Below are 24,727 nucleotides of genomic sequence, written 5' to 3'. Positions count from 1 at the left end.
ACTTTCTCTACGAGCTGGTGGGTTTAGTACATTGTTGCACTCCTTGGGGGAGAATTTTCATAAAGCTAATCCTTGTCAAGCATGGCAGCTACCACTGAAATTAATTAAAAGGTTTGCCTCATAAAGTCTGCTTGCTGACATTATCTGAAGCCTTCTGTACCTACCTCGAACCCCAGCGGCACTCTCCTCTCCCCACTGCACTGTTTTACAGACAGTTATCATTCACCAAATCCTGCAGCAGACCGAAAGCGTCTCCAGGAAGGTCTGGATTGGCGTTGGCCTGTGCGCAGCCCTTTTCACCACGGAGTTTACCAAAGTCCTCTTTTGGGCCCTCGCCTGGGCCATAAATTACCGCACGGCAATCCGGTTGAAGGTGGCCGTCTCCACCTTGGTTTTCGAAAACCTGGTGTCCTTCAAGATGCTGACACACATCTCTGTTGGTGAGGTAAGCTGGTCCAGAAGGAGTCTAACTTTAGGAAACTGCATTCTGAGTTTTCTGAATATGTGTGAGCTGTGCTTCCTGGATGGAATATCTGCCCCCTCTGTTGGTTGTCTGTGTCCTGTCCATCATTTCCCTTCTTCCTGCTAAGTGAAGTGGTGGACACTCAAAACACCAGAAGAATTCAGAGAAAGGAGGACTCCATTCGAGCTGGAGAATTTGGAAAGGCTTCCCTGTTCCAGTTGGAACAGGGCTTAGGGGTGACCTCATTCAATCCCTCTGATTGTCAGGGAGGACATCGAAGCAATACAGAGCATGCTATGGCATTTAATAAAATCGACTGACTAACGGATCTGATGATTCCAGCCGTGTAATATTTTGGATGTCAAGTCACAACAAAGACCATGCCTGTTGGACTTTAGAGTTGACATTTCCTTAAGCCCTTAATCCTTAGCAATAAAATCTTCACCTTTTACTTGAGAATATTTCCCTGGCCAAGGGAACCCTAGGTAAGGGAGGTAAGGGAAGAGATTGTTTCTTTCAGTTGCTCTTTCAGTTTGCTTAAAGCATCCGATATCAATTATGATTAGATTCACTTGTGTAAAACCAAAACCCCCAAATAACAGTGGGTTAAACAGGATGAATTTATTTCACTCTACGTGAGTCTGAAAGAGGGTGATGGAGGGCTGGAATGGGGGCTTCCAGGCTGTTCTATCTTTCTTTATCACTACCTTAGTACATGGTTTCCATAATTGTTCAGGATGGAAACTGCAGGTCCAGACATCCTGGTCATGTTTCAGAGAACTGGTAGGAGGAAGCAGAGAAGAGAAAGGGATATGTCTTCCAGGTTGAGTTGGCTCCCTGTCAGAATGCACCCCCAAAGCTCCACTGGATACCTTGGCTTGTGTCTCATTGCCCTGAGCATAGCTGTATGGTCACAACACTTCCACAAAACAGGCTTGGAAATGTGGTCTTTTTTCTGGGCCCACGGATGCCCTGATTCAGCAGGGTTGTGCTAACAAGGAAGAAGGAGAGAGAGCTGTCAGGTAGACAGTGGGCTTTGCCGATGTACTCCCAGGTGGTATTTACGCCTTTCTTCACTGGGATTCTCAGTCCTAAAAGACTGGCTTCTCCAGAGTCATAGAATGAAACTCACAAGACTCACTGTGTTGGTTCTCTGATGACCTCCAGCCCCTTTAAGGCAGTTTTCCCTTTCCTTCCGCAGATGCCCCAGCCCTTCCAAAAGTCGTCAGTTGGGGAAATGCTCGGGTGGCCCTTCCAAAGCCTGAACCTGTGTGCTTTCTTTCCAGGTGCTCAATATACTATCGAGTGATAGTTATTCCTTGTTTGAAGCTGCCTTGTTTTGTCCCTTGCCAGCCACCATCCCTATCCTAATGGCTGTCTGTGCAGTGTACGCCTTTTTCATTCTGGGGCCCACAGCTCTCATCGGGATATCCGTGTATTTGCTATTCATCCCCATCCAGGTAATAGCAAGTCTTTGCAGTTGTATTTCACGCACACTCTCACTTAAGTGGGTAAAAGGCTTTGCTTCCAGGGCCTGGCCCTGAAACCTGAGCCCTTACTTTGGGCTCATGGACAGCATAGTTTTTAAAGAACTTGAATTTAAAGAACTTGAATTTGAATGCCCTGGGGAAGGGGGCATGCTTCTTCAATTTGTCAAAATCCCCAGTGCTTCCCTCGTATCCTGGTGATTCCTGCATTTGTATCACCTGGCCAGACTCAGGTTGTGTCCCCAGAGAACATTGACCACAACTCAGTGGAAGGATTCAGCTGAGAATCTCTCCCTTAGAACTTTTCCTGGCACTTACACTCCAATCCCTGGATTTTTAGGCCAACAGCAACTCAACAATTCTCTCTGAACACTGTACCTTGATTTCAGATGTTTCTGGCTAAGCTCAATTCAGCTTTCCGACGATCAGCAATTTCAGTGACAGACAAGCGAGTTCAGACAATGAATGAGTTTCTGACCTGCATCAAGCTGATTAAAATGTATGCCTGGGAGAAATCTTTTACCAACACCATCCGAGGTAGGATGAGCAACTGCTGAAAGAACCACTTAACCCGTAGAGTGTGCTTTTCCAATGGATTCTTAAGATTCTGGGTTTGGGAATTCTGGAAATGGACTGAGGGGACCTCCAAGCTGGTCTGCAGGCTTTTCAAAAGAATATAGAGATTTTGGAATAGACCCAGGCATCTCTTCTAGGGAAACCAAAGCTTAGTAGGTGAGTGGCATATGGTTTAGCCATACTGAGGCTGGTGAGTGCTTATACTGGCCAGCTACCCTTCACAAAAATAATCCACTAAAGCGTTATGAGTAGAAGAGCTGGCTCAGGCTACTTCGTTGACTTGGAAGCTATCCATATGGGCACATGCACGCACTCACACTTATACACGTGTCCCCTCCATGCTGGCAGCAGCCTCATCAGGATTGGATGTCCCACTGACTTGACATGCTTTAGGCAGATAGGAGAATGCATATATAGCTGTTTTGTTTTAAAGATGATATTTAAAACTCTCAATCAAATAAAAATGCAAATCTAATTGCAGGAACATTTACATAATTGCTGACATAGACTCAGGTGGTTGACCGGTTAATGATCCGAACCACTGTTACAGCCGACTCTCTGGATCTACAATTACACTTGTAGACCAGCCTGTAATTGGACCCAAAGTTGTGTATCCACAGTTTTGAAAGTGGCTTTAGAAAATCTGCTTTTGAGCTTGCCGAAGGAAGTGTCCCAGGTGGGGACACTGGCAGCCTTATGTACCATCTTTCAAGAGCCAGAAATACTTCTGTGCACATTGAACTCACTTTAATACAGTTTATTTGATGTGATTATATTTGATTCCATTTTATGTAATTCAGTGTAACTCAACTTAATTCAATAAATATGTACCAAGTTTCTACTATGTACAAGGCCATGGGAGTCACACAAAATAATTAGAAAGGATCTCTGTTTTTAAAATGGAGGAAGGATGAGCTAAGTTCAAAAATAGCTATCAGTTTGTTGGCTCTACTTCTAGAATATATCCAGAATCTGTCTACTTCTCTTCATTCCACAGCCACCGCAGTCCAAGCCAATATCCTCTCCCTTCCCATTTATGGAAAGAACTTCTAGATGCAACCTCTGCTTTCTGCCTGCCCCGTAAAATCCACGATGCACTCAACAGCCAGAATGACCTTTTAAAAATGTCAGTCAGATCCTGTCTCTCCCCTGCTGAAAAATCTTTAGTGACTTCTTTTCACACTTAAATGTTTTCAAATTTAGGACTTCTGAATGAAGTCCAGATTCCTTCCAACTGCCTATTGGATCCAGCACCATCTGACCCCTGCTGACCTCCTGACCTCATCACATCTTATCCCAGGCCTTGATAACTCTGCACGAGCCACTCGAATCTTCTGTTTTTAAAACAGCATCCACATCCATTCATGGCTCGGGAGCTCTGCAGTTGCTGTTCCCTCTGCCTCGAATGTCTTCTGCTAGATGTTCGTGCTGACTTTATCTTAACTGTGGGTCTCCTAAAGTAATGACAGTGACGCACGAGGCCTTCTTCACCACAGTCCCAAGCAGGTCCACTCCGTCTTTAACTCTTGGTCTTGTCACCCTGTTCATTTCTTTCATATCACCCAACACAGTTTGTCAGAGAAGGCAATGGCACCCCACTCCAGTACTCCTGCCTGGAAAATCCCATGGACGGAGGAGCCTGGTAGGCTGCAGTCCATGGGGTTGCTGAGGGTCAGACACGACTGAGTGACTTCACTTTCACTTTTCACTTTCATGCACTGGAGAAGGAAATGGAAACCCACTCCAGTGTTCTTGCCTGGAGAATCCCAGGGACGGGGAAGCCTGGTGGGCTGCCGTCTATGGGGTCGCACAGAGTCGGACATGACTGAAGTGACTTAGCAGCAGCAGCAGCAGCAACACAGTTTGTAATGATCTTATTTACTTGTTTGTTTCTTGTCTATTGCTCCTCCTGGAAAAGCTTAGACCCTCTTTACCCCTATATTCCCTGGAACCAGGCACAACCCCTGGCATATAGTAGACATCAGATTAAAATTTATTAAAAATAATAGGCAAACGTGAATTAATTATAGAATGAAATGAGTAAAAGGCCACAAAAGAAACTGAGAGGAGATCCATGGGCATGAGAGATGAGGAAAATCCTCCTGGCAGAGGCCCTGAAGGACAGGACGGATGTGGACACCGCAGGAGCTGGGGAAGCCCCACTGGGCAGGAGCAAAGGCCTAGAGGCTGTGCTTGGAGAGGAGGTGGCTGCTGTTCTCGAGGGGAAGGGTGTGTGGACAGCAAGTGTTGAATCCCAGGAGAACTGGATTCTAATTCTGCCCTGACCTCTTAAAGAGCAAGTCACTTAGCCCAGGAAGACTTTCCTCTACTGTCAGAGGGGCATAGTGATGGCTTCTCCTGTGTCACGTGGTGGGGAGAGCAGGTTAATGAAAGCCTGCCTGTGCAGGGCTCAGCCCAGCACCTGGTCCATAGGCCACACTCCCCGAGCAGGGCTGTGGCAGCATGCTGCTAACGTGGAAGGATTTTTGTGGAGGAGGCTAGTGTTGCTGTTGAGGACTTTAAACACCAGGGGAGGGGCGCTTGAATTCTATCCGAAAGTGGTACAGAGTCTTGGTGTCATCTGGACTATGGAAGGCAGACACGTTCTTGGGGTTTTGTAGCTGTTCCTGAGACACAGGGCAGGGGCCTCAATCTGGCAGTCTTCAGGCTGGCATATGTGTTTTGTTTGGCTCCTACAGTACTTTAACTTTTTCTATTAGTTCCCAAGATTTAAACGTAGGGCCATGTCTTACAAAATTCCAGATCTCAGACTTCAGAACAGCCTAGCGAGCCTGGGACACCCTTGCTCTGGTCTTGCTCTCTGCCCACTCCCTTCATTTACATCACGTACCTGTGGGCATCTGAGCGTATGATTCCTGACACACAGGGAATCAGATCGGAAAGGACCTTGGAAGTCATCCAGCAATGGCAGCTGACAAGCACTGAGCCCCAGTGCATGCCGGCATTGTACTCAGGGCTGTCTGTGTTTCCTCTCATTTAAAGTTCTCAGCAGGAGCCCTTAACACTAATTTGCAGGAGGATCCAGCAGAAGTTATGCCTTTTTTTTTTTTTTTAATTGAAGCAGGTGGCGCTAGTGGTAAAGAACATGCCTGCCAAGGCAAGAGCTGTAAGAGATGCAAGTTGAATCACTGGGTTGGGAGAAGGGCACGGCAACCCATTCCAGTATTCTTGCCTGGGGAATCTCATGGACAGAGAAGCCTGGTGGGCTACAGTCCCTAGGGTTGCGAAGAGTCGGGCATGACTGAAGTGACTCAGCATGCTCACACACAGTTGATTTGATTTACAGCGGTGTGTTAGTTTGGGGTATACAGCAAAGTGATTCAGTTATGTATATATATACATATAGGTTTCCCAGGGGGCTCAGTGGTAAAGAACCTACCTGCCAATGCAGGACACAAGAGATGTGGGTTCGATCCCTGAGTTGGGAAGATCCCCTGGAGGAGGGCATGGCAATCCACTCCAGTATTCATGCTTGGAGAATTCCATGGAAAGAGGAGCCTAAGTGGGCTACTACGGTCCATAGGGTGACAAAGAGTCGGACATGACTGAAGTGACTCAGCACACATGTATATGTATATATTCATGTGTGGATGACATGGAAAAGAATCTGATATTTTTCAGCTTCTTTTCCAGTATGGTTTATGGTAGTTTAGTGGCTAAGTCATGTCCGACTCTTGTGTTTAGTTGCTAAGTCGTGTCTGACCGAGTCATGTCTGACCAAGTCGTGTCTGATTTCCCAGATAAGAATACTGAAGTGGGTTCCTGTGCCTTTCTCCAGGGGATCTTCCCAACTCAGGGATCCAACCATCACCTAAAGGAACTGGGTGGATCCTTTGCCAGTGAGCCACCTGGGAAGCCCAAGTATCTGTTAAGACCAAACTCACAATTTATCCATCTCCCTACCTCTTTCTCTTTGGTAACCGTAACTTTGTTTTATATGTCTGTAAGTCTGTTTCTACTTCATAAATAAATTCACTTGTATTATTTTTTAAGATTCCACATATAAGTGATGTCATATATTTGTCTTTTCTGACTTTACTTAAAATTTTATATTATGATAATCATCCATGTTGTTGCAAATGGCAATGTTTCATTCTTTTTTATGACTGAGTAATATTCCATTGGATTTCCCTGGTGGCTCAGATGATAAAGAATCTGCCTGCAATGCAGTAGATCGGATTTGATCCCTGGGTTAGGAAGATCCCTCAGAAAAGGGAGTGGTTACCCTCTCCAGTATGCTTGCCTGGAGAATTCAATGGACAGAGGAGCCTGGCAGGCAACAGTCTATGGGGCTGCAAAAAGTTGGACACTACTGAGTGATTAACACTTTCAATATTCCATTGAGTAATATGTTTCTTAATGCTGGTGCTTGACATGCAAATTAAGACCACTATGGACCATTTCTATTTACTAGGTATAAGGAAGAAGGAAAGGAAGTTACTGGAAAAAGCTGGATTTGTCCAGAGTGGAAACTCAGCATTGGCCCCCATTGCATCGACCATGGCCATTGTGCTGACATTCACCTGCCACATCCTCCTGAGACGCAAGCTCACCGCCCCTGTGGTAAGTGCCTCTCTAGAACTGGCCTCTTCTGAACCAAACTTTGCCAAGTGCCAGATGGGTAGCTCCTCCCCACCTTTGCCCAGCCCTGGCACCAGAACACCTTATCACGGTGAGCCAGGTGACACCAGAATTCCATCCCAACTTCTAAAACCAGTACTTGGGCTAACAGGGAGAAGAGGAGAGCTTAGTAGCAATTCTTGTTTAGTCTACAGGATAGGGATAGTAGTTAATGTTGGAACACAGTTTTACATTTGGAAAACAAAACTGAAGCCAAAGGAGCCCTTTGTTCATATGTATACATATATATGACAGGAGCAGAGTTTGTGGAATTTCTCTGGGTGGGAGGAGGTGTTGGTGTTGGAAGAAGCAGTATGGTGTCTAGATCAGAGTCCCCCTTGTTTGAATCCCCGCTCCACTCTTTGCTGTGACTTACAGCAGTTCATGGAGCCTCTCTTGCTTCAGCTTTATCATCTGTAAATGGGGTGATGACACTCTCTATGGCTGTGAAGACAGAAGTTCTTTTACACAAAGCACATGGGCCAGCGCCTGGAATGCAGCAAATTCTGCAGAAGTGTTTGCTCTTCTTATTACCCTGATGCTCACCCAGGCCAGGCATAACTGAGTTGAAAGCCTCAGAGGGAGAATTGGATTGAAGTTGCGGGGGGTCTTGAATTACAAGGGGGTTGTGCATTCAAAGGTAAACCTGAGCTAGAGGGGGAATGGCTCCGAACTGAAATAAACAAACAGATATTGAACAAGTGTCTGAAGGGCAAGTGGTTGGAGGAAAAAACACAGAGGCAAGAAAAAGAGAGAGAGAAAAGTAAATAAACTAGGAGAAGTATGCTCACAGGGGAAGAATTGCACCAAAATCAGGGATCTGGAGGGAAGGTGGGGGGGACATTTGAGAAAGCAGGATCTCTTCTGGTGCATCCGTTGTAAGGCTGTCAGTCCCATTACTGCCCATGTTTCTTTAGAAGGTACTTTTTTGCACAGTTTTCTGTCACACACACACACACACACACACATACACACACACTCTGGGAGCTTGAACCTAGCCACAAACCCAAAGCCGGTATGAATGTCAATGATGATTGTACTGGAGCCTGAATGAATGCTACCTGGTTCTTGTAACTGCTGTCTATGATACCAAGCCAAAATCTTTTTTTTCCCCCAGAACACACCAAGCAAATTAATTTGAAGCCAAATTGAGTGCATGTAGTTAGTATTTTCTAAAACAATGATTTAGAAATCTAGATCCAGAGCAATTTGCCTGAATGCTAGGCTTGTATTTCTTTAGACTAATAATCCTTGCAGTCTGCTTCTCTGCCAGAGTCACATCAGTAGGAGGTCAGCCCTGAGGTGCTGTCACATCAGGAAGCCTGGGGGCTCCGGGTTTCCTTAGCCAAGAGGTGCTTTGGAACCTGGAAGAGCTGAGTTCTCTTTGGGGATGTATTTAGGATCAGATGTGATGAAGGTGGCGGAGGGCAGGCTTCCCCAGGGGCTCAGTGGTAAAGAATCTGCCTGAAAGGCAGGAGCCACAGGAGATGCATGTTTGATCCCTGAGTCGGGAAGATCCCCCAGAGGAGGGCATGGCAACCCACTCCAGTATTCTTGCCTGGAGAATCCCATGGACAGAGGAGCCTGGTGGGCTATAGTCCATGGGGTCGCAAAACGTCTGACACGACTGAAGCGACTGAACTCGCTCGTGATGAAGGGAGCATCCTTCATCATGCTCTTAATGAACTAAGTGGGATTAGTTGACACCTGGGAGCCCTGTCCACAGGGCCCATTCAGCAGCAGGAAGGATTACTCCAGATTTGTTGAAGGAAGTTGTGTTTTTAATTTCTTAGATGGGTGGTTAGGGAGAGGCTGCTAATTACAAGTCGGGCAGATGAGAAGATGAAATCTGAGAGATGAGATCATGTCCCCCCTGGGGCACTCACAGAGCAAGGAAACTTGTCTTCACTGAAGCCGTATGATATTAGCCACCCACTAGGCAGGGCTCAGTGGGGAAGGCCCTAGTGAAGAGGAGGATTTTTTTGGAAATGGCGGTGGAACAAAGGCCCTCAAATCAGTCCCTTATGAGTGTGTGGAGGTAGAACATGGAGGCCAGCCCCTGAGGGCAGGAGAACGAGCAACCAGCCTAGGCCAGGCACATCATTGCAGGGAGCTTCCACCTTCAACACTGGCCTGTGTGGTGTATAAAAGGATGCTCTATCTCTGAAGGGTCAGATGTCTCTGAGAGAAGGGGACGATTTAGGAAAATCTGCATAAGGTTTCAGTGAATTGTCTAGGCCAAATAAGCATGTGGGATGGATGGGGCTTTCCAAGTGCACTCAATTAGAGGCCCTTCTCGGACTTTATCCTCTGGACTGACAGAGATAAGGGGATAAGTTTCCCACCATGTTGATGAAAATCCAAAACCAAAATAGATTAAGATGTTGATATCTTTAATTTGCCAACCCATGATTTCTGAGCCATGAAATGAGAAAATTGTTCCTCTGAGAATCCCAACTGTGCTACTGTTTCTCATTCCAGCAAGTTTAATCCCCATGGACTTAATGGTTCAAAGGCAAGGCAACATCCCATCTTAAACTCTATACCTCTCTTTTGTTCTTCAGGCATTTAGTGTGATTGCCATGTTTAACGTAATGAAGTTTTCAATTGCAATCTTACCTTTCTCGGTCAAAGCAGCGGCTGAAGCCAATGTCTCTCTAAGGAGAATGAAGGTATAACTAACACTGGGTGAGTAGGGAAGAGAGATCTCATTTTTGGGTGGGAAAATTCTCAGGGAAGGGGAGGCTGGGGCTTCCCAGGTGGTGCTAGTGGTAAAGAACCCACCTGCCAATGCAGGAGAGACAGGAGAGGCTGGTTCGATCCTTGGGTCAGGAAGAGTCCCTGGAGGAGGACATGGCAACCTACTCCAGTATTCTTGCCTGGAGAATCCCATGGACAGAGGACTCTGGTGGGCTACAGTCCAGGGGGTCTCAAAGAGTCGGACATGACTGGAGCAACTTAGCATGCATGCATGTGTCAACCCTTTGGAAGGCTGGGTCATTGGTTTGGTGGATACTGGGAGAAGACCCTCCATTCAGTATTGGATACATAAATATGCATCAAGCAGGATAGAGGCAGAATATTATAGGTGACCTGTTCTTTTAGTAAAAGTAAGATGGAGTCTCCGCTCAGGAAGATGATGTTCCTGACCCTCTACTCTTTTTCCAAGCTATAAATCTTGAGTTGTTCCAGGAGTGGAGTTCAGTCTGCACTGAGCCATCCCCCCCCTTGCCTATCTAGTTTGTCCTATGATGGTGACAGAGTGATGATAGCCTGGGGGCACCATATTTATACACCCATTTAGCCACTCTATTTTTTTTTAACTTACCCATTCACCAAAGATTTATGAGTGCCAAACAGGATAAACCAAAAGAGGACCGCACCAAGACACTTTGCAGTTAAAGTGGTAAAAGGCAGCAGGGACTTCCCAAGTGGAGCAGTGGTAGAGAATTCACTTGCCAATGCAGGATATGCAAGAGATGCAGGTTCAGTCCCTGGGTTGGGAAGATCCTCTGGAGTAGGAAATGGCAACCAACTTTAGTATTCTTGCTTGGAGAATTTACATGGAGAGAGGAGCCTGGCGGACTACAGTCCACAGGGTCGCAAAGAGTCAGACACAACTGAGGGACTCAGCATGCACATTAAAAGCAGCAAGGGGAAAGCAACAAGTTATATACAAGGGAACTCCCATAAGGCTAACAGCTGACTTCCACAGAAACTCTGCAGGCCAGAAGGGAGTGGCACAATATATTTAAAGCGATGAAAGGGAAAAGTCTACAACCAAGAATAATCTACACAGCAAGGTTCTCATTCAGATTTGTTGGAGAGATCAAAAGCTTTACAGATAAACAAAACTAAAAGAGTTCAGAACCATAAAACGTTTTACGAGAAATGTTAAAGGGACTTTTCTAAGCTGGAAAGAAAAGGCTACAACTAGAAACATGAAAATTACAAACAAAACAAGCTCATCAATAAAGGCAAATATACAGTAAAGGTAGTAAGTCAACGAGGTACAAAGTTAGGAGGAAGGTTGAAAGACAAAAGTATTAAACTAATCTAAATCCACAGTAAACAGTTAAGGGATAACAAAACAAAAAGATGTAAAATATGCAAAACAGCACTCATGAGGGGAGGAGAATAAAAACACAGGGTTCTTAAAATGCATTTGAAATGAAATGATTAAAATAATCATGTGTTCATATATAGATTGCTAGATATAAACCTCATAGTAATCACAAATCAAACATCTATAAGAGATACACACACAAGAGAAAAGCACCCAAACATAACACTAAAGATAGTTGTCAAATCACAAAGGAAGAGAACAAAAGAAGAGAGGAAGGTTTTTTTCTCAAAAAATTAAAAACAGAACTGCCATATGACCAGGAAGTCTGGAGTAAATATGTGAAGAAAACAAAAACATTAATTTGAAAAGATACATGCACATGTACCCCACTGTTCATAGCAGTGTTGTTTATAAAAGCCAAGATATGGAAGGAACCTAAGTGTCCATTTATAGATGAATGAATAAATAAGATTGTGGTACATATATACAGTGGAATACCACTCAGCCATAAAAAGAATGGAATTTTGACATTTGCATCAACATGGATGGATTTGGAGGGCATTACGCTAAGTGAAATAAGTCAAAGAAATACAAATACTGAACAATATCACTTATATGTGGAATCTAAAGAAAACCACATAAAACCCTGACTATAACAAAAAAGAAACAGATTCACAGATACAGAGAAAAAATTAGTGGTCATCAGTGGGAAGATGGAAGGGGGAAGGGGCAAGGTAGGGGTAAGGGAATTAAGAGCTACAAACTACTGTGTATAAAATAGATAAGGTACAAAGGTATATTATACAGCACAGGAAACAGGGAATATAGCCAATATTTTATAATAAATTTAAATGGCATATAATCTATAAAAATTTGCAATCTCTATATTGTACATGTGAGACTAATATAATATTATAAATCAATTATACTCTGATTTAAAAAAAAGATTTCCTGTGTGCTTCCATATACACAGCATTGTGGAAAATGCAAATACAAAGAAGAGGGTCTTTACTCTGAAAAGCCTCCAATCTAGTATAGGACCAGGTACCCCAGTAACTGCTATATGCAGTAAGGATGTGATGTGCAGGAAAGATAGATTAAGTGGCTTTGAAGTTGAGGCAAGAAAAGGAAAGAAGGAGAGAATTCCAGTCAAGAGAGCAACATGTTCAGATGTCTGTGAACTGATGGAAAGATCTTATTCACTCAAGCCTGAAATGTAGATGTTGTTTTAAATGTCTTAGGGTGGCGCTAGGGGTAAAGAACCTGCCTGCCAATGCAGGAGACGTAAGACACATGGGTTCAATCCCTGGGTCGGGAAGATCCCCTGGAGGAGGGCCTGGCAGCCCACTCCAGTATTCTTGCTTGGGAAATCCCATGGACAGAGCAGCCTGGTGAGCTACAGTCTGTGGGGTCGAAAAGAGTCGGACGCGACTGAGTGCGTGCACGTGGGTTCCTGCATCCCTCTTCTCCCATTCCATCCATATCCAACCAGTCATGAATCTTGCTGACTCACCTCGTGATTACTGAATTCCTTCAAGTTTAAGAAGTACCATTTGTAAGACTCAATTGGAAGATTGCATCATTATTACTTTTTGAATAAGACCCAAGTCGATCTCATCACATTATTTGTCTTAGGCTAGAGGAAAAACTCTATGTCTTGACTCCTCAACCTCCACTCTGTCCCTAGTGGGAATCACCCACTAGGCATGGGGATCACCTTCATTTAAGGCCTCATAGTCTCTCACCTGAAGTACCACAGTGACTTAAGAACCAATCATCTTTTCCCACAGTTGTCCTTTTCAAATCCATGCTGCACTGTTAATTGAGCTGTTAAATGATTTGTCTGATCACTGATATTAACCTGCTTGAAATCCTTGTCCTTCACCCTCCAGGGCTGAGCCCTTGATCAGCGGGTCCTCAGTTATATCTCCACCTCATTTCCTTTCTACCTTGGGCTCTGGGCCTGGTGATCCTGAATTTCTTGCTTCATAACCCTTCTCGCTGAAAACCACACTATTGCATGTTTCCTTGCATTTGCTCGCGCTGTGCCCTCTACTATAAGATAAAGCTCTCCTCCCCTCCCCTCCCTCATCACGGCCTATACAACACTGTAAGGACTCAGCTCGGGCATGATACATGGGTCTCCAGGATGGGGATCAAGGATCCCACCTCTGACAGTTATAGGGTGCAGTCCCTATTACATTTCATGGAAATGACCCATGGGTGTTCCTGTCTCCTACGAGACTGCAGTCTCTTCAAGGACAGGAAGAGTGCTTTATTGATACTTGCATTTCTGTTGCTTACTCCAGAATCTAGCGTAGAATAAGCACTTGGCAGGTGTTTTGTTGAACTGAGCTGAGTGGGGACTTAGGAAGGCGACACAGCAGAGGCTGAACATGTGACCTTAGTTTCATAAGCATCAGTGCCAAGCAATAAAGCCCACTGCCCAGACTGGCATAAACTGGCCCTCGTGGGCGTGAGGGTAAAAATGTAGCTGGAATCAGCATTCTCCAATGTGGGTGACCCAGATAGGCCTTGTGGTTAAAGAGTTGTCTGTCCTGGATAGTATGAGCTAGTGGACTATTTTTGTTTCAGCTTTTCCTGGGGGGAATATCTTCAGAATACCTTTCCTGGATGTCCCAGGTAGAATTGCCAAGACTGTGATTTGGGGTCATTAGAAGATATATTGGGATGATTCTTGCAAATGGATGACATCTGCCAAGTTAATTTTGTTTCTTTAATCTTAGAAAATTCTCATAGCTAAAAGCCCCCCATCTTACATCACCCAACCAGAAGACCCAGATACTGTCTTGCTTTTAGCAAATGCCACCCTGACATGGGAGCAAGAAACCAGCAGGAAAAGTGGCCTAAAGAAGATGCAGAACCAGAAAAAGCATTTTGTCAAGAAACAGAGGCCAGAGGCGTACAACTTGAGTCCATCAGCTCAGGGAGCCCCTGACGAGGAGGAGCGACATGACAGCCCCAAATCAGTTCTACACAATATAAGCTTTGTGGTGAGAAAGGTGGGTATGTGTTCCAAAGGTGTGGCCTGAATATGGTTCAGTTTGAGCAGGAGGTGGTGGTGGGATGTCTCCATTTCTCCCTAAATTTTAAAGCTAGTAAATCAGCCATGGAGTTATCGCTCCAAGCTGAGAGAATACCGTGGTCTTAGTGGTTCTTTGTGCTGATCTTCAAATTTCAGAGGAGTTGGCAACCAGTTCCAGGGTTGAACGGACACTCCATTTCAGGTGGCTAGACTCAAACTGACTAGCCTTCATAAATCTTTTTGGATTTGTTGTTAATTTCACATTGGAGTCCTATGATAGATTGTAATAGCTGACAATTACGAGCAATTTCTATTTACCAGGTACTAAATGAACTCATTTAACCACCCCAGTGGCCCTATGAGATGGGTCTATAGCCACCCCACTTGATGACTGAGGAACCAGAGGCACAGCAGGTTAAATACCTTGTTCAACCCACGCAGCTCGAAAGTGACAGAAGAAGGCTTCACACCCTGGGCGCCTGGCCCCACAGTCTGCACTTAACCATTATGAGACGCTGCTCTTGTGAAAAAACGAAATGAGAGCAATAAGCGGCCCAGCAACAGAAGCCAGCCCGAGTCTGCTGCCTGCCCCCCTCGGGATTGCGGGTGGGGTAGAGTGTTTAGAGAAGCTCTGCATTTGGGGAATGTCTGACCTTCTCCTGCGTGTGGTTTTCTTGCCCTGGGAACTCAGCAGCCGTGCTCCCTGGATGGCAGTGTTGATTTTGTTGCAAAGGGCTCAGCATTAATCTTGTGCCTAATATTTTAATCTCCCATCTTGTTGACTCACCTTTTCCCCATGTGAGCACTATAGAGGGAGAGGTTCTTATGTATTATGTGACGCTAAGCTCAATAGCTGGTGTAGAGCGGTACTTCTTGTAGTTAACGAGGCTGTCTGCACGCATTCACTGGAAATGCTATTTGGTTGGCTGAGTGCAGTCGAGCTTGGTTCTCAGTTAAGTCCTGCTGTGTGCACTTGCTTGCTCATCGCTTTACCCCGCCTATGACGTGCAGCACCCAGATTACTTCAACCATGCCTTCAGAGTTGCTCCCAAGAGGCCTCAGTGAACTGCTCTTGGGTTGTAAAGAAGCTGCCTCTGATCTCTGCACTTGCTTTCCTCCTTTTCAGTACACTGGTTGCTCCTGACTTGTCATCAACAACATGGTCAATGTTTTGTGAAGTAAGGTGAAGTCAAAGCGGCAGCACACTGTCCTGGGGGTTCGGGCTCTTCCTCTCCAGCCTAGTGGACCTGGGCTCCGGTCCCTGCCACTGGTCAGCTGTGTACCTGAATATACTCTCTAACCTCTTGAAGTCAGCTTCTTTACCTGCTCCATGGGTATTTTAACAATAGTACTGACTTTCCAAGGTGGGTGTGAGGACAGAAAGACCTCACACAAATGCTAAGTCCCTGTGGACATGAGCTATGGTTGTTGCCTTTTTCCTCCAATAATCATATCCAGCTTAAGTGCTGCCCTTAAGTGTCCTAAATTCAAGACATCCATGTTTTCCCAAATTTAGTTCCAAGATTCTATTAGACTGTAACTTCTTCAAGGTCAGGGCCCATATCTTCTACACAGCTGTGACCTCACACTGGGCCCAGTGCCTGGCACAGAATAGATTCCCAGTAATGTTTTCTGAATGAACAAATGAATAATCAGAAACTCAGGGGTGAGGCCTCATGGATTTCTTGCTGAAAACAAGGATAAATCTAGGCTGAAACAAGGCTCAGACCTGGCTGCGAGTAGCAGACAGGACTCAATGAAAAGCCAAATGCCTAGGCTGGTTGGATCCATCCTTGTGTTTCTTTGTCTCAAAGTCTCCATAATGACCCCTTTCCTTGTAGTTCTTTTAGTGGAATTAAAATGATCAGTTTTATTTATGTGCAGCTCCGATGACTACAAAACATCTGCCCTGATCACTGTTTTATCGCTAGTGCCTACTGCTGTGCCTGGTGTTCCGTGAAGACTTACCCAAGGGATGAGTGAGGACAGGCAGCAACCCTTATGTGCTGGGGTAGCAGGCCAGCACGAGGCCCTTCTGATCTAGCTCCGGTGGAAAAGGAGTCATATTTGGTCCCATGCTGGGCATCTTTGCTCCGAGGGATTGCTGCAGGTCTTTTTTTTTTTTTAATTTTTATTTATTCATTTTTATGGCTGTGCTGGGTCTTTGATGCTGTGCAGGCTTTTCTCTAGTTCAGGAGAGCAGGGGCCACTCTTCGTTGGCGTGCGAAGGCTTCTCACTGCAGTGGCTTGTCTTGTGGCAGAGCATGGGTTGGGCTGTGCAGGCTTTGGTCGCCGCAGCATGGTGTCTCAGTACTTGCGGTTCCTGGGCTCTCGAGTGCAGGCTCAACAGTTGTGGCACATGGGCTTAGTTGTGCATGTGGGATCTTCCCAGATCAGGGGTCGAACCCGTGTCTCCTGCATTGGCAGGTAGATTCTTTACCACTGAGCCACCAGGGAAGCCCTGGGAGCAGGTCTTAATGAGAATGTTCCAGATGTTGCAACCACAGCATTGCAATAGCTGCTTGAACTCGAGTGGGTCTGTGCCAACCTCAGAGTCTCCACATGGACTCCTCCTCTGCCAGCGGTGGCTCCCTGCTGATTGCTACACAGCTCACCCCCTCACCTCCCCCGGGTCTTGGTCAGACATCACCAGTAGCAGGTACCATCACTGACCCATCCGTGTGTCCTGGCCACCTTCCAATGGCCAGATCAGCATTTGTGTGCCTGGGTGCCCTCCCCACCACGCTCAATGAGCCAAGACATCAACAGTCGAGGGAGCAGCTCTCAGACACTGGCTGTGGGATATTTATCCCGATTCCTTCAACCACTGGGAGGAGAAAGATTCAGTTTCTGCGATTCCTTGAGTTTCCCAGCAGCACTGAGCTTCATTTGCCTCCTGTGGGAGCTGACCCAACAGCATACCCTTGATGGGCCACCCTCCTTCTCCTGTCCCATCCCCCTCCTCCCAGTCGGTATTTCCTGCACCTCCCCAACAAGCTTCCGTCACTCAACTCCTTGCTTTGGGTCCTCTTTCTGGGAGAACTCAAGCTAAGATGTCCACCTTCCCGGCAAGGCCTCCACCCCCATTTCCTGCCTGCTTTATTTGTTTCCACAGCATGCATCTGTCACACTTCATATTTTATTTAATTATCTTGTTTACTGTCTGCCCAGCTAAAGCATAAGCTCCATTAGGGTAGACCCAGACTGGACTGTTGTGTTCTTTGCTGTACTGTGCTGTTGCTGGGATTCAGAACAGCACCTGGCACAAAGCAGGCTTTAACAATGATTTACTAGTTGAATTAATATATCTGCAGCCATAGAAAAATCCATGAACCCAACATGCTGGAACAACATAACTGCTCAGTAATTTCAGACTGAGATGTTATGGTGGGAGGGTGCTTTAAAAGGACTTTTAGAAAGCTCCCAGGCCTCTGCACTTCAAGGCTTCCCCATCCCTCTGGGCTGTGCAGCATTTAGCGTCCATTGAATTTGCTTTCCTGGAGTCTGGGCACAGGACAACTCTCATATTCAGGGCCTGTGTGTCCCAGACCAGCACAGGCTGTTTTGCATCAGTGCTTATACGTGATTTCTAGAAGTCCTCCGGGCACTGTGCTGGGCTGTGCAGGGGAGGCACCCAATTAGGGCTGAGGTTCCAGCATCCTCCCAGGCTGTGTATCAGGGTTGGGGTGTGAAGCTGCGGCTGTCACCTCACAGAGCCAGCAGTGACCCATTGGCCCCTGCCTGGCCTGGCCAGCACAATTTGCGGATGACCCTCTAAGAGCTGGGAGACTGACGGTCTTTTTTCTGTTTTTCTGATAGGGGAAGATCTTGGGCATCTGCGGGAATGTCGGGAGTGGGAAGAGCTCCCTTATCGCAGCTCTGCTAGGACAGGTGAGCTGCGTGCGCAGCGCGGTGACGGTGCAGTGGTTCCCTGCCCGCCTTGTCCAGGGTCCTGGCCTCGGCCACACGGGATGCTGTCCTCAGAGTGAACAGTGAGTCCCAGGCAGTCCATGCGTTTGGCAGCTCCAGGCCTGAGGGGCCGGACCTTCCACACTCTCTCTGCTTTGCCCACTGAGTTAAGCAGTGAGAGCTTTCTTGCCTGGAGCTCCATCTTGGTCAAAGGGAGAGACGGGTCATTAAACCCACGGTTTTCTCATGACATGCTTGGCCTGCGCCGATTAGAAAGGCCAGCCAGGTGGCTTGGCAGGGAAGCACCTGAGAACCTGCAAATCACGGGAACTTTAGATCCACCTCCATTTCCCCCGCGTCTGCCCAGAGGAGGTGCTGGTCCTTGGAGGAGGGGCTGAATGAATGCACGAACCAAAGCACACCTCGTGGTAGGAATGGGGGGCTCTTGTCCCTTGCCTGCCATTTCTAGCTGCGTGACCCCAGGGAGATGGCCAAGCCGTCCACTGTATCCACAGTCAATGAACCGTTCACAGTTACCAAGACTTCCCAAGTGAAAGAGAAACATTCAGGGAAAAATATTAAGTCCCTTTCCCCCTCACTCTGCGCTCCAAAAGAGCTTGAGACCTGTGACTGCCTTTGCCTGCAGTGGAGACAGGGGAATGCCAGGCTCAAAAGAGCCTCTCCAAACGGGGTGACTTCTGCTGGCCTCAGCTGGCTCGTTTGTAGGAAGAGTGACAGCTCCTTCCCTGCTTGAAGGCAGAGGTGGGGACTGAGGCAGGTGAGCTGCTCAGCCCCTTGTGCTCTGGGATTTGGCATGTGTCTCTGTGACAACCCTGGAGTCGGCAGGTGCATGACAGGTGACCCAACCTAATTCTCCACCTGGAATCCTTTCCATGAAATCCTGTAAGAGACGAGCCAGCCTCTACTCAGATACCTCCAGTGATGGGGGACTCATGACCTCACCCTGATCCCTCTTTGGGGAATTTTGAGGTGTATTGGGAGTGAAATTTACCTCCTTCTAACTTCTACTCTTGGCCTGCTCCTTTGGAACGTCCCAGAGAAAACAGAATCCAGCTGCCGCGTGACAGGTGCATGGTATCCACAGCAGCCCCACAGCCTGTGTTCTCCAGCATGCAGGGCTACCTCTGCCCCTTCTGGAACATTCCCACCTGGCCTCTCAAACGTGTTTGAGTGCCTTGGTCAGCAAAGCTGGGCTTTGTGTGTGGCGAGACATCATGTCACCCTCCATGCCTTCAGAATTTGTGCTCATGGAATAAGCATGTGGCAAAGGTCCAGCGGGGCTTCCCTGGTGGCCCAATGGTAAAGAATCCACTTGTAACGCAGGAGCCACAGGAGATGTGGGTTCGATCCCTGGGTAGGGAAGATCCTACCCAGGGATTGAGATGGGCATGGTGACCCATTCCAGTATTCTGGCCTGGAGAATCCCATGGACAGAGGAGCCTGGTGGGTTACAGTCCATAGGGTTGCAAAGACTCGGACATGACTGAAACGACTTAGCATACACTCATGCACACACACAGAAGTGCAACAGGGCCCGGAGGAGAAGACAGTGAGGCCTGGCTCCTGAGGGTTCTCTGGTGTTGTTGCTTCAGATGCAGTTACAACAAGGGATCGTGGCCGTCAATGGGACTCTGGCCTATGTTTCCCAGCAAGCATGGATCTTTCATGGAAATGTGAGAGAAAACATACTATTTGGAGAAAAGTATGATCACCAAAGGTAATATTAATTTTAAAAGTGTGAAGTACTTCTGTGTTTGGTACACTCTGCTACAGAGGCTGATGTCATTGGTAATGATTGCTAAGTGGGTTTCTTTAATGAGTTCTGATTAAACATTCATCATACATGGAAAGGTGTTGGTTTTTCTCTTCCTGATCCCAGAGTTCAGGAGAGGTGCCTTCTGCAGACCTGAGATCACACTCCCAGAAATGAATGGAATCAGCACACCTTCCCAATGCAGAGTAGCATATGTTCTGAGGTTTTCTGTAACAGTGCATATGGTGTCTGACTGCAGCAAGAGGAATCTGACAATTTTGCTTTAGGCCAAGTAACAGGAACTTTCCTTGAAACTGTGTGCAGCAGGTATGCAATTAATCAACCCTGAAACTATGAACTGACACCAGAGCTGTCAGGGTATGTTGCTGTTGATGTCCTCAACATGAAAGGAATGAAAACAAAATTCATAATTTTTGAATCCACATATAGGGCCATTATATTTAAGCTCTGGAAACACATTCTTAAGGTTCTTTGCCAAGTTTGATCTGTTGCCATGTACATTCTCTTATTAGAGTCCCATAACCAACCATTTAGGGGGACTCTGGCATCATATCCCCATTTTACAGAAGAGACTAAGGCCCAGAGAGGAGAGCTGACCTGCCTCCTCCCAGCCCTGTCTGGAACGGCTTCTCTCTGCAGAGGCAGACTAAAGGAAGGGATTCTTGTCTGTATCTCTTAGGGCATCAGAGTGCAAGTATTTACCAAATACCTGCAAGACACAGGACTGTGTATGACCATGGGGGCCACCGGGGTGGCTCAGATGTATCTTTGGCCTTCAAGTGCTCAAGTCTGGAATGCGTGGTAGGAGATGCACAGAGATGACAATGGGCCAAGAAGGAATATGCCAAGGGCAGGAGACTGTGCCGGACTGTTCAGAGGCAGCAGAGGCCACAAGAGGGAAGAGAGAGTGGCACTTGAATTGGGCCTTGAAGGATGGACTGAGCACCCTTTGTGTGTGGCATCTCTAGCACAGGTTTTGCTCTTGGGATGGATATTGAGACTCTCAGGACCAAGGGAAGCAGGAGGGTGGGAGGAAGTTTAAGATGGGAGTGGAGGTGGCAAGATGAAGATGCCCCGAGCAGCCTGAGTCTCATAGTCAAAGATTGGCCAAGGTGATAACATTAGTTGTAACTACTGCTGATGGAGAATTTGAGCATCAGACAGCGTTCCCACTTCTCCCAACCCAATGAGTTATTAACCTAATGTACAGGGTGGAGAGTGAGAATCAGGGAGGTATAGTCATTTGTTTAAGGTTACCCAGCTGGATTCAAACCCACGTTGTTCTGATTCCAAAGCTAATGGTCTCAGCCACCAGGCATAGCAGCCCTGAAGCTGACACATGGGCTCAATGCTCAGGGCATCAAGTGCTTTCAGAACCTGGTGCAGACCTGTGATCTGCCTGCTCACTCTCTGCTGGTGCCACCCACACGCATCTTCTTGTCCATCAGTGGTCTTGCATCCTCTGGGACATCTCCTCCAGCGACCTCAGCCTTCACTGGTGACTCCCTGCTCTGACCCCCATGAGTAATTTTCTCTTCAGAGGTCTTGCGTGCACTGATTTCATCTGTCTCAAATGTTGGGAAGCCTGTAAGGGGAGGGACCCTTCCAAGTCAACTCTGCATCAGATAGGTGGGAAGAAGTAAGAGGGAGTTGCCCTTGGACATCAAAGATCAAACAACCAGCCATCTCCTTGCCTGCCTATTACACCAGTGTGCCTTTTGAGCCACCCTGGGCTGCATGGACGTGGGATCTTTCTCACTGTGCTGACCTCCAGCTTTGCTCCCACAGGTATCAGCATGCAGTTCGCGTCTGTGCCCTCCAGGAGGACCTGAGCAGCCTTCCTTATGGAGACCTGACCGAGGTGAGTAGAACCCAGAGCTCAGCCCCATAGCAGTACACAGCCGCCCAAACGCCAGGTCCACTGGGCTGAAGCTCCGCAGGCTCTGGCTCCATCATATCCAGGTGCCCCAGAAGACCGAAGGGTCCCAGGAAATGTGGGGAAAGTCAGGCTCTACCATCCTGTATTCCCCACCTGGGTCCTTTCCTGGGAGATATCACAATGGATGTGACACCAGCTCCACCTGGGTTGGGCGCCGCCTGGTCACTCCTGGGGTCACTTCCAGTTTGTCTGCCATCTCAGGGATGGCTTCTGGCAAAAGCTGCTTCCCCACCTCCCAGGCTGGCTTGTCCTCCAAAGACAGAGGTTGGGGGTACAGCACTGTGGCTGATGCTCACGGGCCCCTTCGTGCTTTGCTGGCCCTACCCGCCCAGGAGTGTAAGAGTCATCTCCAAATATCTCCCCTGAAGGGTGTTCATTTAAAGGGCGGGGGCTGAGCCTGCCAACTCAGGTGGCTGAGGGGAGCCCCCAGGCCACCTTCTGTCTCCCCATCCCAGTGGGCCCTCTTCAGTCTTCCCAATCTGCCAGGAGCCCAGAGAAGGAAGGCATCCTGATGAAAGCCCAGTTCAGAGCACACTGTCATTCTCTGCTGGTGTCGCAATGTGCCTGCATTAAGGGAATGGCCACCACAACCGCTGAAGCCCTAGCCACTGCCAGTGTCTGCGTTCACCCACCCCTGCGTGCTTACCTAGCTCTGCCCTCGCTTTCCAGGGTCTAGACCTCTGCTTCTGCCAATTACCACCATTCGAGATCCCACTCCAAATCCATCCCCTTGAGGAAGACTTTCCTGAGTCCCAGAGTCTAAAGTAATATGCCCCAAAGTACTTAGTTTATGCTTCTCAGTCGGCACTTGTTAAAATCTCCTTTGTGCCATCACTATGCGTAAAACTAAAACTACCCACCCCTGCTAAGATGTGAGCTCCCGGTAGAGAGGGGACTTTCCTTATCTGACTTCATGTGTCCTGCCCTAGTGCTCAGTCAACACCTGGCTGAAGTCCTGGAGGCTCGCGTTGGGGTCAGTTGGATAGAATCACCTCAAGCAGGCAACCTAGGCTTTTCACCTTTTCAACAAATGTTTGCTGAGCACCTGTTCTGGTCCAGGCATGGTGCCAGGCCTTAGGAATGTGATGGTGAACAAAGCAAACATGTCTCTTTTCTTCACAGAGCTTAGAGTTGCTTAGTGGGAGTGAAAAGTTGATCCACATGTGGACAAATAGAGACACCCCCTCCTTGACCCTCTGCTCCCAGCCACTTCTCCCCCCTGTTCACTTGTCCACTGGCTTTCCTGCTCCACAATGAGAGATTCCTGCTCAACAATGCCCTCTGGTGCTACTGGTCAAGATGAAGCCCTCCCTATGGGGTTGCACTGGGGTGGTGGTATTGTGAGCCAGGTACCCCTCACTCAACACTGGAAGGAGCATTTCACTAGTTGCCACTGCCTACCAGGCTTCCTGCAGAAGTGGAGCCTCCCACTGCCCACGGTACCTGGTGTGGCCAGGGTGTTCCTGGAAGGGGGTGGAGGAATGGATCATGGTGGTGAGCCGTCTGCTGAAGAGTCTCCAGGAAGCTCCTGGTCCCCAAGCACTGCGGGGTGGGAGATGGGGCCTGATGATGGACCGTAGCATTGCCCTTGTCCACAGATCGGGGAGCGGGGCCTCAACCTCTCTGGGGGGCAGAGGCAGAGGATCAGCCTGGCCCGCGCCATCTACTCGAATCATGAGATCTACCTGCTGGATGACCCGCTGTCAGCCGTGGATGCCCACGTGGGGAAGCATGTCTTTGAGGAGTGCATTAAGAAGGCGCTCAGGGGGAAGACCGTTGTCCTGGTGACCCACCAGCTGCAGGTGACTGGGACCAGCAGGACCCATGAGGTCATGTAATGCGTGTGGCATCTGATGCTCGCAAAGACTCCTCTTCTGCCCAAACCTGCAGTCCTCACCTGGGCCAGGTCAGGGAAGGGGCAGAGGACGCTGTGATGGTCCCCAGCCATCCAGGCTTGCATGGAGCCCTGCCCAGTCCTTTCTGGGCTCGGCCTCCATTACCCTAGCTTTGGGCTCAGTGGAGCCAAGACCAACCATCAGAGGGAAATTCTCCAGGAACACCTGACTCCTACCTGTGGGGTCGACACAGGGCACCTCCTCCAGCTCTGGATCACTGATGGTGGGGAGGTGGGAAGCCAGGTAGGAACAGCCTTCTTCTCCATCAGGGGCTGAGCAGGCCCGAGGCCAGGGGCAGGGAGTGACAGGAGACGATGAACGCTTGATCGGGGTTCAGATGCCCCTGTATTACTCCCTAGGGGAAAGGGGCTGGAGACTAGGACTTCAGGGCTGAGGCAAGAAGCTTTTCCCCACTCGGAGCCACTCTCAGGCTTAGGAACATGAATGTCGCCCAGGAAAGGGACTGACTGAACTCCCTGAATAAGCTTGGGAATTTGGCAAAGTGGCCACAATACTTCCTGTGTCAGCCCCACGGAAAGGGCTCAGGACCCCCTCCACCCCGAGATAAGTTGGGTTGGTCCTGACTTATCTACAGTGAGTGAGTGAGTGAGTCCCCAGAGGTGTGTTCTGTGCGTCTGTGTGTGTGTGTGTTGCCGGAGGAGAGAGCCCCCGCGTTGGACTGTAATGAGAAGTCAGTTGGAGCAGCGGCAGCAGAAGTCCTATCTTCTGACTCTTCGGCCACCCAGTGGGAAAAGTTAAACTAGGAGTAAGAGATGGGACTCCTGGCCTTTGCAAGGGTAAGACAAGCTGGGGGAGGGCTCCAAGATGTCAGCATGTGAAGTTGCCATGGTTACAGGATGCAGTACCCAGCATCTTTAGGCTCCTCTGTCAGTGGCCAAAAGAAGGCCGG

At 47.9% G+C, this 24,727-nt stretch overlaps 1 protein-coding gene across 8 annotated transcripts in view; it reads left to right on the top strand.

Moving 5' to 3' along the window:
• Nucleotides 1-24,727, top strand: part of ABCC12 (ATP binding cassette subfamily C member 12) — a 94,913-nt gene that overhangs the window by 41,805 nt on the left and 28,381 nt on the right. For 5 of the 8 annotated variants that reach the window (XR_009730757.1, XM_061387090.1, XM_061387089.1 and 2 more), the window contains exons 5-14: nucleotides 212-445; nucleotides 1,750-1,923; nucleotides 2,340-2,487; nucleotides 6,962-7,110; nucleotides 9,732-9,839; nucleotides 13,981-14,256; nucleotides 18,099-18,170; nucleotides 19,802-19,926; nucleotides 21,772-21,844; nucleotides 23,521-23,724. Coding sequence is in view for 7 of the 8 variants with exons in the window: in XM_061387090.1 (XP_061243074.1) it covers nucleotides 212-445; nucleotides 1,750-1,923; nucleotides 2,340-2,487; nucleotides 6,962-7,110; nucleotides 9,732-9,839; nucleotides 13,981-14,256; nucleotides 18,099-18,170; nucleotides 19,802-19,926; nucleotides 21,772-21,844; nucleotides 23,521-23,724 (1,563 nt within the window). In the remaining variant the exon portion in view is untranslated. Of the gene's footprint in view, nucleotides 1-211; nucleotides 446-1,749; nucleotides 1,924-2,339; nucleotides 2,488-6,961; nucleotides 7,111-9,731; nucleotides 9,840-13,980; nucleotides 14,257-18,098; nucleotides 18,171-19,801; nucleotides 19,927-21,771; nucleotides 21,845-23,520; nucleotides 23,725-23,801; nucleotides 24,061-24,110; nucleotides 24,615-24,727 lie in introns of those variants that run through there. The other 3 variants (XM_061387094.1, XM_061387095.1, XM_061387096.1) reach the window with 3 other exon arrangements.

This window comes from Bos javanicus, chromosome 18 (genome assembly GCF_032452875.1).
Source record: "Bos javanicus breed banteng chromosome 18, ARS-OSU_banteng_1.0, whole genome shotgun sequence".
NCBI classification, from domain to species: Eukaryota; Metazoa; Chordata; class Mammalia; order Artiodactyla; family Bovidae; genus Bos; species Bos javanicus.
Note: the sequence above shows the minus strand (reverse complement) of the source record. Positions and strands in the feature narration are given on the sequence as shown.